This window comes from Bubalus kerabau, chromosome 5, assembly GCF_029407905.1.
Source record: "Bubalus kerabau isolate K-KA32 ecotype Philippines breed swamp buffalo chromosome 5, PCC_UOA_SB_1v2, whole genome shotgun sequence".
Classification (NCBI taxonomy): domain Eukaryota; kingdom Metazoa; phylum Chordata; class Mammalia; order Artiodactyla; family Bovidae; genus Bubalus; species Bubalus kerabau.
The window spans coordinates 41,806,136-41,823,953 of record NC_073628.1 but is presented as its reverse complement, the minus strand read 5'-3'; the positions used below and the strand labels follow the sequence as shown (position 1 = coordinate 41,823,953).

Sequence of the window (17,818 nt, the reverse complement as noted above, 5' to 3'; positions counted from 1 at the left end):
TCCTTTGATGAGTTTCCTACTTGAATATGTTTGTCAGCACTTGCCCTGAGAGCATCTTCCATTTTATTTTGTGTTTATTTTTTAGTCTCTCCTACCAGGGCTATCTTGGCAGTATTTTTGACCTTTTTAGGACAGGTGGATGGTCATTCCTTAGAAGCTAATTTTTCACTGGCAAACCATTTATTTCATTTATGAGGTGACCTTTCCAATTCTTGTTTTTAATTATGTGTTCTCTGTTGTTGCCTTATTCTTTAAAAGGTGAGGTACAGCCCAAGATTTTGCAATTTCCATACTATAGTACAAAAAAAAAATGATTTCTTGCTTTCTTAAAAACATTGAGCTGGAATTGCCAAAATGTTTATAATCTGTTGACTCCGTTGGAAGCTATATGAAAGGATGCCTTTGTTCTGTTTTACTCAGTTCAGTCAGTTCAGTCGCTCAGTTGTGTCCAATTCTTTGTGACCCCCATGGACTGCAGCACGCCAGGCCTCCCTGTCCATCACCAACGCCCAGAGCTTACTCAAACTCATGTCCATTGAGTTGGTGATGCCATCCAACCATCTCATCCTCTGTCGTCCCCTTCTCCTCCCACCTTCTATCTTTCCCAGCATCAGGGTCTTTTCCAATGAGTTGGTTCTTTGCATCAGGTGGCCAAAGTATTGGAGTTTCAGCTTCAGCATCAGTGCTTCCAATGAACATTCAGGACTGATTTATTTTAGATTGGACTGGTTGGATCTCCTTGTTATCCAAGGGACTCTCAAGAGTCTTCTCCAACACCATAGTTCAAAAGCATCAATTCTTTGGTGCTCAGCTTTCTTTACAGTCCAACTCTCACATCCATACATGACTACTGGAAAAACCATAGCTTTGACTAGACAGACCTTTGTTGGCAAAGTAATGTCTCTGCTTTTTAATATGCTGTCTAGGTTGGTCATAGCTTTTCTTCCAAAGAGCAAGCGTATTTTAATTTCATGGCTGCAATCACCATCTGCAGTGATTTGGGAGCCCCCCAAAATAAAGTCTGTCACCATTTCCATTGTTTCCCCATCTATTTGCCATGAAGTGATGGGACCAGATGCCATGATCTTAGTTTTCTGAATGTTGAGCTTTAAGGCAACTTTTTCACTCTCCTCTTTCACTTGTCTATTGTCACTATAGCTGCCTCTGGATTTTTTGCTCAACAGGTCCTGCCATACCTCCAATTCATATGTTCACGACCAATTGAGGGCTGTCCATTACCTTCTCTCTGTTTCTCCCAGTTGATCTACTGAGTGTCCGGTCTTCTAGGCCAATAACTTTAGCCTCTCTTTTATCCTCTATATCTTTGATGTTCCTCTGCCCCAGATTTTCAGGATGTGTAAAATCCTGTCTTGTTTTTCTGTGTATCATGGTAAGTCTCAGAAATGTCAGAAATGTGATGTTATTTCCAATTCATGCCCTTCATTTACATGTGCACAGAAATCTTTAGAAAGACCATGTATGAACCCACTTTTTGGTCCAAAATAAAATTGTAACTAACTCTACAAGAGTGTCTGTCACCAAACCTACCTCTCCAAAAATAATTTCCAATTTCAATTCCCAGCATTATCCCTTCTCTTCACAGGCCAAGAGTAAGCCATAACCTTCTACATGGTCTCTTTGCCACCAATAAACGCATAACGTTTTCCAGCTAGTTATTTGGAAGGACCACTAAGTCCCTTTTTTCCTGCCTCAGAAATAATAACAGTTGATTGCTTTCTATGATGGCTTTAAACCATGGTCTCATGAGTCCCAGTGACCTGCTTCTGGTTCTTTAGGAAGCACATCATGTGAGAAAGAGAGAGTGAGGAGAAAGGAACGCTGCTGGGGTCCGGCTGAGCTCCTGCTATAATCATCAGAATGCATGTGTGCTAGGGCGCTTCAGTTGTGTCTGACTCTTTGTGACCCTGTGGACCATGGCTCACCAGGTTTCTCTGTCTATTGGATTTTCCAGGCAAGAATACTGGAGCAGGTTGCCATGCCCTCCTCCAGGGGATCTTTGTGACCCAAGGATTGAACCCAGGTCTTTTGCATTGCAGGTGGGTTCTTTACCACTAGTGCCATGTGGGAAGCCCGCTGTAATCAGAATAGTCTCATTTTTTTTAAGTTGGATTTATGTGTGAGGCTTGTTGCTAATGCGCATGCTGTGTGATAGCTAACTAGCTAACTAAATCTCTTTTGTATAGACCTATATATATAGCTATATATATATATAGCTATATATATATTTATCTTACCTTTTCCAGTTTTATACCTATATATATACACACACACATATCTTACCTTTTCCAGTTTTAAGCTAATTATAAAACAAGAGTAAATGTTACTATTGCTACCAAGTACCATACAGCATATACCTATTATGTGATTCATCAATAAATATCAGAGTCTAGTTCATTAAATACTTACTGAGTGAATAAACTAATATTATTCCTTTCTCCCCTCCTGCAAAGAAGATGTATTATCCCATTTTACAAGTAAGGGAGCAGATTTAAGAAAATTAAGTGAATTTGAAATGAGATCTATCTTATCCACAATACTCATGTCTTTCTTGAGATGGGTTAGACTGGAACAGAAGAGAGGATGGAAAATTCCTTTATGTTTCTTTCAGATTTCTAGACATCAACTTCCTCATGCTCTCCTATCTTCTTCTTCCTTAGATCCAAGATTATTGATATGTTTCTTCACCTTTAGTACCTGGAGAGACCACCTTAGTATTTGAGGTATCTCCCCTCAGACGCCTGTCTTGTGGAATGGAACTCAGTTTCCTGACTTCTTACTTTCCTTTGACTCTTTCCCCTTTAAGGTTTTGTTGATGATCATGGTGGAGAAACAGCAGGTGAACAAAATAGAGAAGTTCCAAAGGCAGAATTCCTTCACTCTTGAAAACCCTTTGTCCGTAACAGTTGAATGCTTCTGAACTGGGTCATTTAAGCCCAGCACAGACATCTGCCTCCAGATACTGTAATCAGTGTTCACCACGGCTCTCTTTTTCCTTTACTTTAGTAAAGATGCTGTATTCCTTTCCCTGTGATGAGCCCTCTTACCAAGTTGAAAGTACAATCATGGCAGAACATTTGATGCCCCTTTTGTGTAGCATAGGTAGTTAGTGTTTTTTTTTTTAAAATTCCCTCAAGAAAACAAATCCACCACGAACTTAAAAGTACATAGGCCCTGACCCCAGTGAGTCCACAGTTGACTGAAGGGAACAAATAATGCAAGGTATAATATAATTACTATAAGGACAGTTTCCTTTGGGAACATTGAAAGATATGAATTTAAATCTTGAATTTTGAAGGATGAGGATAGTTGGGGTAGCAACTGAGTCCTAGAAGACAGGTGAGGAAAGACAAAAGTTTGATGGAAATCTAGACACATGCAAACAAAGAAGTCTGGAATAGCATGGAATATTTGGAGACCTTGAGTCATTCAGTGTTGCTAAGGGCTAGAATTTGAGGTGGGGAGTTAAAAAGATGGAATCTTACAGATAGCAGAGACAGAGGGAAAATGGTGATATGATCATGTTTGTGTATTGTACAGTCTTATCATAGTCATGTGATGCTGGGTAGAGTAAGTAATTGAACAACATCACAAGGTTTTTCTAGAGTTTAAAGATGTGTGCTGGAAATACCCAGTTATTTGGGAGATGCAAAAACCTAACCCTGGGCCTCCCCTGAACTCATTTACTGCTGTGTTATATACAGCTGGTCTTAACATTTTCCCCCAGAAGCTGTGATGCAGGGTATACAGGGAAAACTTGCAGAGTTTGCCCAATAGTAGTAGCTACATTATTGCAATCTTATAAAAGATTTAGGCATCTTATGATGTATTTACATAATGTACAGACTGCTCAATTTTTACTGTATAAATTAGTACCAAAATATACACATCAAAGTTTCCTTCCAAGAATGCTTATAAATTATTTGGGCCAACTGAGAACATGGATATAAAAATAATTTTCTAACCGTCCTTTAGAAAGTTAGCTACACTGTGTGTGTGTGTGTTCTCATAGTATTTTGTTCATATAACTATTTATGACAATTGGGATATGTGACTTATATTTATTTTATTTTTGATTTGAATGCCTAATCAAATCTCTAGATTAGATTTAAAATCTGAAAGAACTGGAGTAGACTTCTATATCAGTCAACTGTTAACCTGGGCCTCCAAGTTTTACATCTGCAAAATAGATATAATCTTACCTTATACGAAATATGCAAAGACTATGTGAAATAAAATGCATGCAGATGCTTACACTGGTGCCTGGGCATTTCATAATCAATAACTATTGAATGAAAAAAATACTAGCTTGTCGAGCACACTGTGGCATAGAAAATGTCCTTTACTTGCACATATAGTAAAACAAGGGACATTCTTGACTCTTGATTTAATTTAGCAGTTAGAAATGAGTATTTTTGAGGCAGTAGATAACAGGTGGAATGGGTCTTCATCATTGTTAATACATTTACTAATTAAAATTTTGTGATGGCAATAAATATTGCTTAAGAATAGAAGCAGAATAAAGTTCAAACATTAGTTAAATACTGTGACTCATTTGAAGAAGAAATTCAGTAAATAGGCAAAGTTCAGATATTATTTAGAAATTCTCCTGAATGGTGTAGATGGCTTTTATTTTAATAGGCAAGCCAAAGAGGTCTCAAAGATGATTTCCAATTATATACTCTTCTGTTTTTTCAGATATGTGCCACAGGGTTGGGAGAGGATGAACAAATACATTAGAAACCTAATTTTTTTATTTCAATTACAAATTAATAAATTAATTTAGGCTTTCTTAGTATGTTCTCATTTTCATAACTATGTTTTCTTTTAAGAATGATTCCAGAAAATTTTGATCGGCAACACAGAGTGATTGAGTGGAAGTATATATATATTTGCAAAATCAATGTATTTTAATTAACACAGCTTAATTAAAATATATTGAGGTCCTGGTTCCTAAAGTTTCATTAATTTACTGATTGACCATCACCAAGGTATTACCTGATTCCCCTCTGAAAAGTTAGGGTGTAGACCAAGTGAACTTCAAGGTTCCTTCCGGTTTAGATTCTCTGTGATGCTAACTTACCTGCTGAGTCAGCAGCTTAGTTGTGGGGATTATGGCGAAGATGATGATGGTCCCTTTGATTGAGCATTTACTATGTGCTATGAGAGCGTAGACCTGTGTAGAGTGTGCCTTAGCCTGAATCATCTGAATATATGTATCTCCAAGGTGATCCTGAAATTAAGCTGTTAAATATAGTTATTCTCTCTTCCTAAAAATTCACATTTTCTACTTTCACTAGGAATGTGTTTTTAATCTAAATGCAAAGAGGATTATCATAATAATTTAGGTTGTCTCTGGAAGTGTTCATGAATAATGGTATCATAGTTCCTCTGCAGATGCCTTACTGAAGCAGGCTGTAGAGTAGATAAATGGGTTACTCCCAGGGCTTTTACTCCCTGGCGGCTCTGACTCTGATGTGACCTTGGGCAAAACGCTTCATATGAGAGGGCCAATCTGTTTGTCTTTGTTCTGAAATCACAAGATAATGCAGATATGTTTCCCTCCGATTTGATCCTGTGACTGAATGTTTAAGAATTATCGTGGGTGTTAGAAGTTTCCAATAATAGGCATATGTTACCATAGACACATCCTTTAAATATGTCAGTGGTGCATTATTACACAGCAGTACTTAAAAGCTTTCAAAAAAGTTGTGTTTATGAGATTCTGAAATTATTTAGTTGTGAAAGATACTTAGAGATTTGACTTTCAGCTGCGAAGCGGTCCTGAGATGATCTTTCAGAGTCTTGTGGCACATTATTATGGGAGTCATTGCAATTTCCTATAGAGACTATTTAGAAAGTAAGTGATGAAAGCTAATGATTCTGTCTAACTACTCCAAGATAGTCTTTTGGGTTTATTAAAGATGAGAACTTGACAAGGCAATTTTAGTTGAAATAGATCATTTTTACCCCCCTTGCATTTGGGGAGTAAAAATGATCTACTTCATTTTTAATAATCGAAATATATTATCAAATGTTGATTATTTTGTTTGGGAAAATCAGCATTAAAGAAAAAAAAAATAGAAGAATCCTTGGCCATCTTTCCCGTGTTCTTTCAGCTTATCACTGCCACCGTTATCTCTTTTGAGTGAATTGAAGTAAGGAATTGAAAGAGATGATTTAAAATATATTTTTGTAAAGGAAATTCTGTGAATGAGACGAGCGACTAAATAGCCCATGTGTACATACACGCGTATGTGCCTTGCTCTGTGCTAAGCCGTGTGTGTTTCTTGTCAAATATTTCTTGAAATGCTTGCCTGGCATTATTCTATGCATGCAAGAAACACAAGGATGAAAAAAACAAGGCCTCTGCAGTCAGTAAGCCTCAGGTTCTCTTCAGTGTGAACATGTAAGTTTGTTATTTTAGTATCTTCTTTTTTAACATTAGGAGACTGAGGATCAAACGAGCAAAATAATTTCCCCAAGGTTACCTATCCAGTAAGAAGTGAAGCAGAAATTGTACTCACAATTTTTGACTACATCATGCAATTCATTTCACCTCAGTTACGTCCATGGCAATAGAAAGGTAGAGTCCGCTATCTTGGATTCAAGTCCTGGCTGCATCTCTACAACCTTTGTGGGACCTGGAGCAAGTTATTCTGCCTGGTGGGACCTCAATGTTCTTGCCTATACAGTCAGCACAATAGTATGCTGACCCCAAAGGGCGATTAAAGATTGTGTGAGATGATGATTAGAAAGTTCTTTTTGAACTGTGGTGTTGGAGAAGACTCTTGAGAGTCCCTTGGACTGCAAGGAGATCCAATCAGTCCATCCTAAAGGAGATCAGTCCTGGGTGTTCACTGGAAGGACTGATGTTGAAGCTGAAACTCCAATACTTTGGCCACCAGCTGCGAAGAGCTGACTCATTTGAAAAGACCCTGACGCTGGGAAAGATTGAGGGCAGGAGGAGAAGGGGACGGCAGAGGATAAGATGGTTGGATGGCATCACCGACTCAATGGACATGGCTTTGGGTGGACTCCGGGAGTTGGTGATGGACAGGGAGGCCTGGCGTGCTGCGGTTCATGGGGTTGCAATGAGTCAGACACGACTGAGCGACTGAACTGAGCTGTGCTTAATTGGCGCGCTGTGGGTCCTAGGTAGTAGCTGGTGCTGTTGTAGGCATTAATAATCTTGGTGGGAAATATTGGAACCTTTTGTGGTTCTCAATTTGTTCATTTGTTTCCTCAATCTGAAGACTATAGTACCGTTTGTCAGTGGCAGGGGCTACTGGAATAGTGATGCAGTGGGCACGGGGCTGGGGTGTGGTTGGAGAGGGATTGATTGGACAAGATGCACTTGGAAGATCTGATATGAGGTGGGCTGGGATGCGAGGGCTCTGGAGGCCTTTCTTTCATTTCGGGTTGAGTCCTTCAGCTTGTGTGTCATCATAACTGACTGCCTACGTGCTTCTGTTTGAAGTGTTTGAAAAACACTGCCTTTAATGGAAGTTGCTGAGGGGATATATTTAGAGATTTTCAAATTCTTTTATTTGCAGTTATTATTTGAATCATCATTTAATCATTTGACATTATTTTTGGTACTTGATAGGGATTCAATAAATGCTGATAAATGAAAATTAACTAATCAATAAATAAAATATTTTCAAAGAGTCTTATATATATATATATATGCATAGATATATCGGCTTCCCCAATGCACTATCAGTAAAGAATCTGCTTGCCAATGCAAGAGATATAAGAAACTTGGGTTCGATCTCTGGATTGGGAAGATCCCGTGGTGGAGGGTGTGGCAACCCACTCCAATATTCTTGCCTGGAGAATCCCAGGGACAGAGGAGCCTGGCAGGCTATAGTTTATGGGTTCACAGAGTCAGACATGATAGAACCGACTTAGCATTCATGCACATATATATATATATATATATATATATATATATACACACACACACACATACACACACACATACATAAACACACACACATATACACATGTACATACATACACATATGTATATATATGGCTTCCCAGGTGGTTCTAGTGGTAAAAAACCTGCCCGCCAATGCAGGTTAGACATTAAGAGACGTGGTTTCGATCTCTGGGTTGGGAAGATCCGCTTTAGGAAGGTATGGCGACCCACTCCAGTATTCTTGTCTGGAGAATCTCATAGACAGAGGAGCCTGGCAGGCTGCAGTCCATAGGGCCACACAGAGTTGGACACAACTGAAGTGACTTAGCACATATGCATGTATGTATGCACACACACACACATCACACACACACACACACACACACGTGGGTTAGAATTAAGTATAGAGAAAGTAACTAAGCAACAACCAGAACTAAGAGTGAGTTGGATGAAGGAGAAGGGTTGGAACTATGAAATTCTGGCTGGATGCGAAGCCTTAAACATCAGGCTAGGCTGATCACTCTGTCTTACATTTACACAATGCATTTTTCCTACAAATTTCTTTCACAATAAAAAGTCTAGTGAGGTGGGTAGTGCACACTGGTGTGAGACCCTAGCTAGTGGAATTTTTGTCCCCCCATGCTATCAATTATGCATTCTATTCAGATGCTGAAAATCCTTTTCATCTAAGCTTGTGCAGAGTGTGTGACAGGCACCTACCAAGCAGAACACCACAAAAGCCTTATGTAAAGACTCTGCTCATCTCCAGCCAATTAAGGAGGCATAGAGCCTGAGCCTGCTCTCCTCATGCTGCCCAGAGTCCCATTTCAATCCTATATCTTTCACCAAAGGAACAGAGTGAATTCTCCACAAGGGGAATACTGCTTCATAAATATTGAACAGTGCTAGTTATGTCTGACCTGAGAGAAACCTCAACTTGTTAGAAGACTGTGTTTATCAGCCCTTAGCTCTAGAGTATTGTATATCTAGAACTCTGCAAAGTTTGTGGACAATAAGAAACTTGAAAATGTCATTGTGCTGGTTATCATCTTCATCATCATCAAAATTCAATGTAGTACTTCTTTTCTTGGAGGGAAAAGAAGAGATGATGGATGCACAATTGAGGGTTATATCCTTGGAAGAAATGTTAAAAGTATTGTCAAATAAATTGTTGTTTAGTCACTAAGTCCTCTCTGACTCTTGAGACCCCATGGACTGTAGCCCACCAGGCTTCTCTATGCATGGGATTTCCCAGACAAGAATACTGGAGTGGGTTGCCATTTGCTTCTCCAGAGACTCTTCTCGATCTAAGGATTAAACCTGTGGCTCCTGCATTGAGATTCTTTACTTCTGAGCCACCAGAGAAGCCCAGAGAAATTAATTAGAAGATTGTATTTTAATGTAAGGAGGATGAAATTCAGAGAATATTCAGTTTATCTCTGTGTAGGTGGAAAGCACAAACATTGAGATGCCTTGATTTCATTTGGGGAGAATGTGGAATTCAGAGCGTATCAGAAGTGATTTATGATAGTGTAGGACCTGAAGGGAAGACCTGTCAGGTTTATGAGGGAATACTGCAGAGACACTGTTGGGCAATAAAAGAGCATGGAATCTAATAGAATTGGGTTCAGCTCTTCACTGTGACGCTTGCTCCCCATGTCCTTAGATAAGCTATTTGCCTTCTCTAAGATTAGCATCTTCATTGCAAAGTGTGAACAATAAAACCTTCTCTAAAAAAATGGGATGATATATGTGAAATGCCTTGCAAAGATCTGACATGTAGTAGAAACTCATTAAATGCTTATTCTTTCCCACTGAAAATATTTCAGGGCCCGTCCTTAAACTCACCAACTTATAAGTCTTTTCTTAGCCAGTTCTTGTTTCTCATAGTCTATACATTTTCAAGTTCCTTACTTTTTAAAATTTTGGTTAACTTTATTATACTTGTTTTCTTTCTTTATTGTGATATAATTGACATATACCATTATACATCAAGTGTACAGCATAATGATTTGATGTATATTGTGAAGTATTACCACAATGAGTATACTTAACATATATCACCACATGTAGTTATGTTTTTTTGTTTCCTTGTGAGGAGAACTTTTAAGACCCTGGCACCCCACTCCAGTACTCTTGCCTGGAAATTCCCATGGATGGAGGAGCCTGGTAGGCTGCAGTCCATGGGGTCGCTAAGAGTTGGATACGACTGAGCGACTTCACATTCACTTTTCACTTTCATGCATTGGAGAAGGAAATGGCAACCCACTCCAGTGTTCTTGCCTGGAGAATCCCAGGGACGGTGGAGCCTGGTGGGCTGCCGTCTATGGGGTCGCACAGAGTCGGACACGACTGAAGCGACTTAGCAGCAGCAGCAGCAGCTCAGCAACTTTCAAACATAAAACACAGCGTTACTAACTGCAGTCACCATGCTGTGCATCATATCTCCATGACTTATTCATTCTGTAATGGGAAGTTTGTACCGGTTGACCACCTCTATCCATCTTACCCACCTCTTGCCACCTATATCTGGCAACCGACAAGCTGTTCTCTGTATCTGTAAGTTTGGGTTTTTGTTTTTTTTGTTTTTTTTTTTTTTTTTTGGTTGTGGTTGTTTGTGGGTCTTTTAGATTCCACATTTAAGTGAGATTTTATGATATTTGTCTTTCTCTGTATGGCTTATTTCACGTAGTCTAATGCCCTTAAGGTCCATCCATGTTGTCAGAAATGGCAAGATTTTCTTTTTTTATGGCTCAATATTTATTCTGTTTATTTGAGCCATAAAAAAGAAAATCTTGCCATTTCTGGAAGTCACTCAGTCATGTCCGACTCTCTGCAACCCCATGGACTATACAGTCCATGGAATTCTCCAGGCCAGAATAAATGGAGTGGGTAGCCATTCCCTTCTCCAGGGGATCTTCCCAACCCAAGGATCTAACCCAGGTCTCCTGTATTGCAGGAGGATACTTTACCAGCTGAGCCACAAGGGAAGCCTATATATATATGTATGTACGTATGTATGTATATTATACCATCCTTTATTTATCTGTTCATTCACTGGGGACATTTAGGTTGCTTCCATGTCACAGCTGTTGCAAATGATGATGCAGTGATCCACATTTCTTCTTTTTCCCTCTGTTTCTCCCATACTCAAGAGAATATACACCCTGTCACTTTTTGCAATCAAGCGTTTCTTCCACATGTTGATCAAGTTCTCCTTTTTCTGTGATTCTGTTCTGGATCACTGAGTAATATCATCATCTCTCTGCTCTGAGCATCCATAGATGTTTATTTTTGCCTCTAATTTATACCATATTATTACAGAGTTTAAAATCATTTATCCTTATTTAACAAACATGGTACCAGGTATTGTGCTAAGTTCTAGGAATCTGCAGGTAAAAAAGACCCAGGCTGGTATTCAATAATTCATAGTCTTCTTGGGGAAACTGATCAAAGATAAATAATTATAACTAAGTATGAGTGCTCTCAGAGGCATTTGCCATGTACTACTGATGCATGTCCTTTCATCCAAGCAAATTAAATGCTCTTATACAATAGGGTCCCCTTCCACATTTCTCCTCTGTAAACTTCCTTACTGAGGACATCTAGCTGGATATTAAGTAATTATTATACATTCATTGGACTGCAAGGAGATCCAACCAGTCCATTCTGAAGGAGATCAGCCCTGGGATTTCTTTGGAAGAAATGATGCTAAAGCTGAAACTCCAGTATTTTGGCCACCTCATGAGAAGAGTTGAACATTGGAAAAGACTCTGATGCTGGGAGGGATTGGAGGCGGAAGGAGAAGGGGACAACAAAGGATGAGATGGCTGGATGGCATCACTGACTCGATGGACATGAGTCTGAGTGAACTCCGGGAGTTGGTGATGGACAGGGAGGCCTGGCGTGCTGCGATTCATGGGGTCACAAAGAGTCGGACACGACTGAGTGACTGAACTGAACTGAACTGAATACATTCATTGCTTTGAATTCTTCTTTACAGAGTTTTAATATTATATAGCTTTTTTAGATGCCTAAGAGGGAATATTGCCCAAAACCAATCACCAGTATGTTTCTTTGTAAAGCCTAAATTTCATGGAACCCTAAGAATAGAAACAGGCCCTTGACTCATTTTTTTTTTAATTTTATTTTATTTTTAAACTTTACATAACTGTATTAGTTTTGCCAAATATCAAAATGAATCCGCCACAGGTATACATGTGGTCCCCATCCTGAACCCTCCTCCCTCCTCCCTCCCCATTCCATCCCTCTGGGTCGTCCCAGTGCACCAGCCCCAAGCATCTAGTATCGTGCATTGAACCTGGACTGGCAACTCATTTAGAATCTATCCTTTGCATTTGTTAAGTGAAATTTTCTAATCATTTAAGCAAACTCAGGCTAAATATAATCTTGTCTTTGGTGGAGAGGCAGTCCAATAAGCCAGGCCTCCACAAGCAGGAGCCAGTGTGATGAGTAGGCGCCTCTTACCTGTAGTACGAGATAAAAGTCGAATATCAAAAGCGGGTCTAGGGGAGGCTGTTATGTTTAAACTGAAACCCACTATAGGTTCATTGTCAAGCCAAGCTCTCTGGGAGACCAGTGCCTGGAGCTTGGGTATGTCGTCCGTTACGAAGGACCATGCCTGTTTTGGGGGAATTGGCAAGGATTGAAGTGGAAAAACAGTATACAAATTCTGTAGCTAAAAATAGTGGACCTAGAAACCCTAGGTACTGGCCCCTGGAATTTTGCAGTCAAGACAAGGTCCTTTAAAGACACTTAATTCAAATAGCCAGCCAGAGCTTACAATAGAGTGCACTCCATGTTACATCACCCCAGTGTTTTGTTGACACGGAATTCCTGCTTCCTCTAAGACACATCTGTGTCTTTTTTGGCTGCATACTGAGCTAACTTTGGGGACTGGAGATAATGGTGATTGAAAGATCACAGCTTATTAGCTTAATGTTTGCTTAGCCTTTTGCTCAAGCCAAGCACAAACAACCCAGAGGCAAATTTGGAAGCCCTAAGTTCCAAGAAAGAGTTTTCTACCAATGGAGCTAATAAATGCTGTAGGTTCTTATGAGATTCTACAATTAGCAAGTGTTACATGATCGCAGCACTGGTCTTCCATGTCAGTAATATACGTACCTTCCTATAGGACTCTCCCACTACTATTTCTCTCCATAATTTGTTCCTATGGGTTCTCTGATTGATTTATGAACTTGAGCTTGTATGTGCTCAGTTGCTCAGTCATGTCCAACCCTTTGTGACCCTATGGACTATAGCCTTCGAAGCTCCTCTGCCCATGGGATTTTCCAGGTTAGAATACTGGAATGGGTTGCTATTTCCTCCTCCAGGGGATCCTCCCAGCCCAGGGATCGAACCCACGTCTCCGGTGGCTTCTTTACCACTGTGCCACCCGGGAAGCCCAGACTTGGGCTTGGTAATGGAGAATTGAAACTCATTAGGATGAGGCTATTGCTGTTAAGTCATTTCAGTCGTGTCCAACTCTGTGTGTACCCATAGACTGCAGCCCACCAGGCTCCTCCATCTCTGGGATTCTCCAGGCAAGAACACTGGAGTAGTTTGCCATTTCCTTCTCTGTAGGATGAGGCAGAATGTGTGAATAAAAGGCCATTGAAAGGGATGTTCAAGGGTCCAAATCATAATTTTTCCAAAGAGCAGTCCTAATATTAATAGCTGCTAATGTATGTACCAGTCCATTCTAAAGGAGATCAGCCTTGGGTGTTCTTTGGAAGGAATGATGCTAAAGCTGGAACTCCAGTACTTTGGCCACCTCATGCGAAGAGTTGACTCATTGGAAAAGACTCTGATGCTGGGAGGGATTGGGGGGGAGGAAAAGGGGATGACAGAGGATGAGATGGCTGGATGGCATCACCGACTCGATGGACGTGAGTTTGAGTGAACTCCAGGAGTAGGTGATGGACAGGGAAGCCTGGTGTGCTGTGATTCACGGGGTCGCAAAGAGTCAGATATGACTGAGCAACTGAACTTAACTGAACTGAATGTATGTTGAATAGAGTTGATGCTTCAAACTCAATATTAAACAAATAATACATTTAAAAATTCACTTTCCTAAACACCCTAGTAATCCAACATCTTCCATTTACCAGGGAGCCACTGGGACTCAAGCACAAATTCATCTCATTTTAAAGGCTCAACTTTACTACCACCCTATACACAAGCACATGGTATCTGGCGTTCATGAGTCCACTTAGGAAATTGAGCACCAAAGTCTAGGAAGTATTGTTTCTCTTGCTGATTTGTGGCTTTTCAGAAATGTACACCACCATCGTATCATGACAACAGAGATCTTAATTGCTAATCTTTACATATATTTTATACTTAAAAATGTATATATTCAGAACACCAAATTTCTGCCAGTCCTGTTGCTCCATGCAAGGTACTAAGACCCTTTCATCATGTGAGCAGAGAGATACATAAACAACTCAATATAATGAAAGAATACAACTCCCTGGGAGTACAGAGGAGGGAGTGACCCGTTTTGCCTGAGAGGGTGAGGAAAACTTCAAAGAGGAGGGGATACTTGAGTCCGACTACAGAAGAGTTGGCCTCTGCTTTCTAAGACTGAAGAAATCAGCTCAGAATAAAAGTACTTCAGATGGACCTATGCAAATTACTGAAAGGTGGACCATAGAAATGATATTCTTTTTTATAAAGCACTGCTTTATTTTTAAATATCAATTGGTAACCCACTCCAGTATTCTTGCCTGGAGAATCCCATGGACAGAGAAGCCTGGCAGGCTGCAGTCCATGGGATCGCAAGAGTCGGACACAACTTAGAGACTAAACCACCACCATAAGGTAGAGTAAATTTTATAGAAATGCTAATAAACTAAAGGAGGTAAGAGAATGAATGTAATTGACAACCAGGCAGCTATAATTAGTAAGCATGTGGTGATACAGCAGAATATATGAGGCTGTGCCATGTTTGTTGTTGTTTGGTTGCTCAGTTGTGTCCGACTGTTGGTGACCCCATGGACTGTAGCCCGCCAGCCTCCTCTGTCCATGCGGATTCTCCAGGCAAGGATACAGGAGTGGTTGCCATGCCCTTCTCCAGGGGATCTTCCCAACCCAGCGATCAAACTTGCAAGTGGATTCCTCACCATCTGAGGCATAGTTTTGAGATAATATAGTATAGTGGTTAAGAGCACAGATTTTGGAGCTAGGAAGCCTAGACTTGAATCATTTCCTATCTGAGCCTGAGCAAGTACTTAATCTTTCTGTCTTCATGTTCTTCATCTATAACATAGAAGTTCTAATTTCATCTCTCCCTTAGAGTTGTGAGGATAAAACTGGTTAATTCATATAAAGAGCTCAGGATAGTAGTTGTCACAGACTCAACAGATGTTGTTCAGCCTCACAGTTGTGCCCGACTCTTTGTGACCTTATGAACTGCAGCATGCCATGCTTCCCCATCTCTCACCACCTCCTGAATTTTTCCCAAGTTCACATCCATTGCATCGGTGATGATGTCCAGCCATCTCATCCTCTGATGCCCCTTTATCCTTCTGCCCTCAATCTTTCCCAGCATCAGGGACTTTTCCAATGAGTCAGCTGTTGGCATCAGGTGACCAAAATACTGGAGCACCAGTCCTTCCAATGAGCATTCAGGGTTGATCTCCCTTAAGATTGACTCGTTTGATCTCCTTGCTGTCCAGGGGTCTTTGAAGAGTCTTTTCCAGCATCACAGTTTGAAGGCATTAATTCTTTGGTATTCTGTCTTCTTTATGGTCCAGCTCTCACAACCGCATGTGACCACTGGGAGGACCGTAGCCTTGACTATACGGACCTTTGTCAACAGAGTAATGTGTCTGCTTTACAACACACTGACTAGGTTTGTCATAACTTTCCTGCCCGGAAGCGGAAGCAATCATCTTCTGATTTCATGGCTGCAGTCACCATCCGCGGTGATTTTCCAGCTCAAGAAGAGGAACTCTCACTGCTTCCACCCTTTCCCCTTCTATTTGCCATGAAGTAATGGGACCAGATGCCATGATCCAAGTTTTTTTTTTTTTTAATATTTAGTTTTAAGCTGGATGTTAATAGATGTTAGTTATTATATTTAAAAAAGGAAAATTAGTGTCTGGATTTTAGTATAAAGATACATGAAAAGATCCCTTATTTTCTTGAGCCATTGGTTTGAACTGCAACTGATTTTAGATTTTGCCTTTCTGAAGACTATTATCTTTTACATTTTGAGGGAAAAACAACTCTTGAAATTTTACTATTTTTGAATCATATACATATAATGTACACTTTTCTGTCATGTTAGGTAAACTGTGTAGACCTCATCTTCCTTATCTGTTGGTTGGACAGACAGTATTTTAAAGTCTCGTTTAGCCTGAATTATAACTGATTCTCTGAGTTATGCTTCCTCCTTTAGTACATGCAAGTAGCAAAGGACAAATGTTACTATTCCTATTTTAGAAAGAAAGAACTAGAAACATAGAAAGGCTAATTATGTCCTAGAAAGTTACAAACAGAGGCAAGATTATGACTTTTGATTATAGGCTTAGCTTGTGACATTGGTCAAAACTCATTCTGGTAGAAGAAAAAAGCAGTGGACATTGGCACCTAATCCACTCCTGTTTACATTTGACCTGGGTTCATGTCTAAGCTGTTCTGTCTCCTACTGGCAGAACTTTGAATAATTTATACGTACTTAATGAGCTTCGGTCTCCTTTTCTATAAAAACAAAGCTAACAATACCAATGTAATTTTCAGGATACATCCTCTCTAAGTGTGAGCTTCTTTGTTATTTTTTCCAGTTGGTATTGCCTCCCTCATGAAAAGTTTGCTATTTGAGCTTTCTATACAAACATCCACCTCTGTTGATTTTCAGGAACAGTGTTCTGCTTTTTGCTCTGCTTGAGATTATTACCAGAGTCAGAGACACTTCAAGAAAAGTGTTTGGGCCGGTAAAGTCATTTCTCAGGCTTAATAGGGAGAACCATGTAGATTAATGGTGACAGTTGGTATTAAGAGTTACTTAGGATGCTCAGTGAACAGCCTGATGCCTGGTTGATTGTTTTCAGAGTCTTCCTCAGAGGCTTCTCTTCTCCTAGAAACATGGACTGCCCCCCATTCCCTGGTAAGCATTCTCCTGCTCTATTCTTTCAGAATCTCAGAATTAAATTTCAGCTGTTACCAGTGTTTATTTCCACCCAGGTCAAATAGTGTCTTTAACCAAATGGCAAGCCACAGGTAAACAAATGGATGTAATGTGCCCATTTATAACTTATTCCCCTATCAATATTTCTTAAATCTTTGGCACTTGGTGCGTCTGCGAGCTAGTAGAGTCCTGGCGGATGTCCAAAGAAATATAGAAGTAGTAAATATTCCCAAACTCTGAAAACAACCAAGCTCAGATTAGCAGCTTCATTTGTAGGGCAAGCAAGAGGTATTTGCATCAGCGATTCTTTTTGTCCAGATACATCATAGCCTTGTTTTCTGAGGATAATTTCTTTAATTCAGTTTATAAAATTAAATCTATAATCTTTTTAGTTCTTCTGAGTGCCCTATTTCCTTAAAAAAAAAAACAACAAAAACTCAAAGAGCTGCCCTTTTGCATGAAGTTTAAAATCCTTTGCTTATTCCCATTTATGGAGAGGCTGTATAGTTTTATGACTAGAAATACAGACTTGGTTCCCTGGTAGCTCAGATGGTAAATAATCTGCCTGCAATGCAGGAGACCAGGGTTCGATCCCTGGGTCAAGGAAGATCCCCTGGAGAAGCAAATAGCACCCCACTCCAGTATTCTTTCCTGGAGAATTCCATGGACAGAGGACCCTGGTGGGCCACAGTCCATGGGTTTGCAAAGAGTCGGCCACA

The 17,818-nt window shown here is 40.0% G+C and overlaps 1 protein-coding gene across 5 annotated transcripts in view; it reads left to right on the top strand.

Annotated features, from left to right (window-relative positions):
• LOC129652658 (disks large 1 tumor suppressor protein-like) overlaps window positions 1–17,478 on the top strand; it is a 690,295-nt gene extending 672,817 nt beyond the window's left edge. For 4 of the 5 annotated variants that reach the window (XM_055581514.1, XM_055581513.1, XM_055581515.1 and 1 more), the window contains one exon: window positions 15,724–17,478. In XM_055581514.1, the coding sequence (XP_055437489.1) occupies window positions 15,724–15,960 (237 nt within the window). In that variant the 3' untranslated portion in view covers window positions 15,961–17,478. Of the gene's footprint in view, window positions 1–1,972; window positions 2,058–15,723 lie in introns of all 5 variants that reach the window. The other variant, XM_055581519.1, reaches the window with a different exon arrangement.
• Window positions 17,479–17,818: the final 340 nt, after the last annotated feature.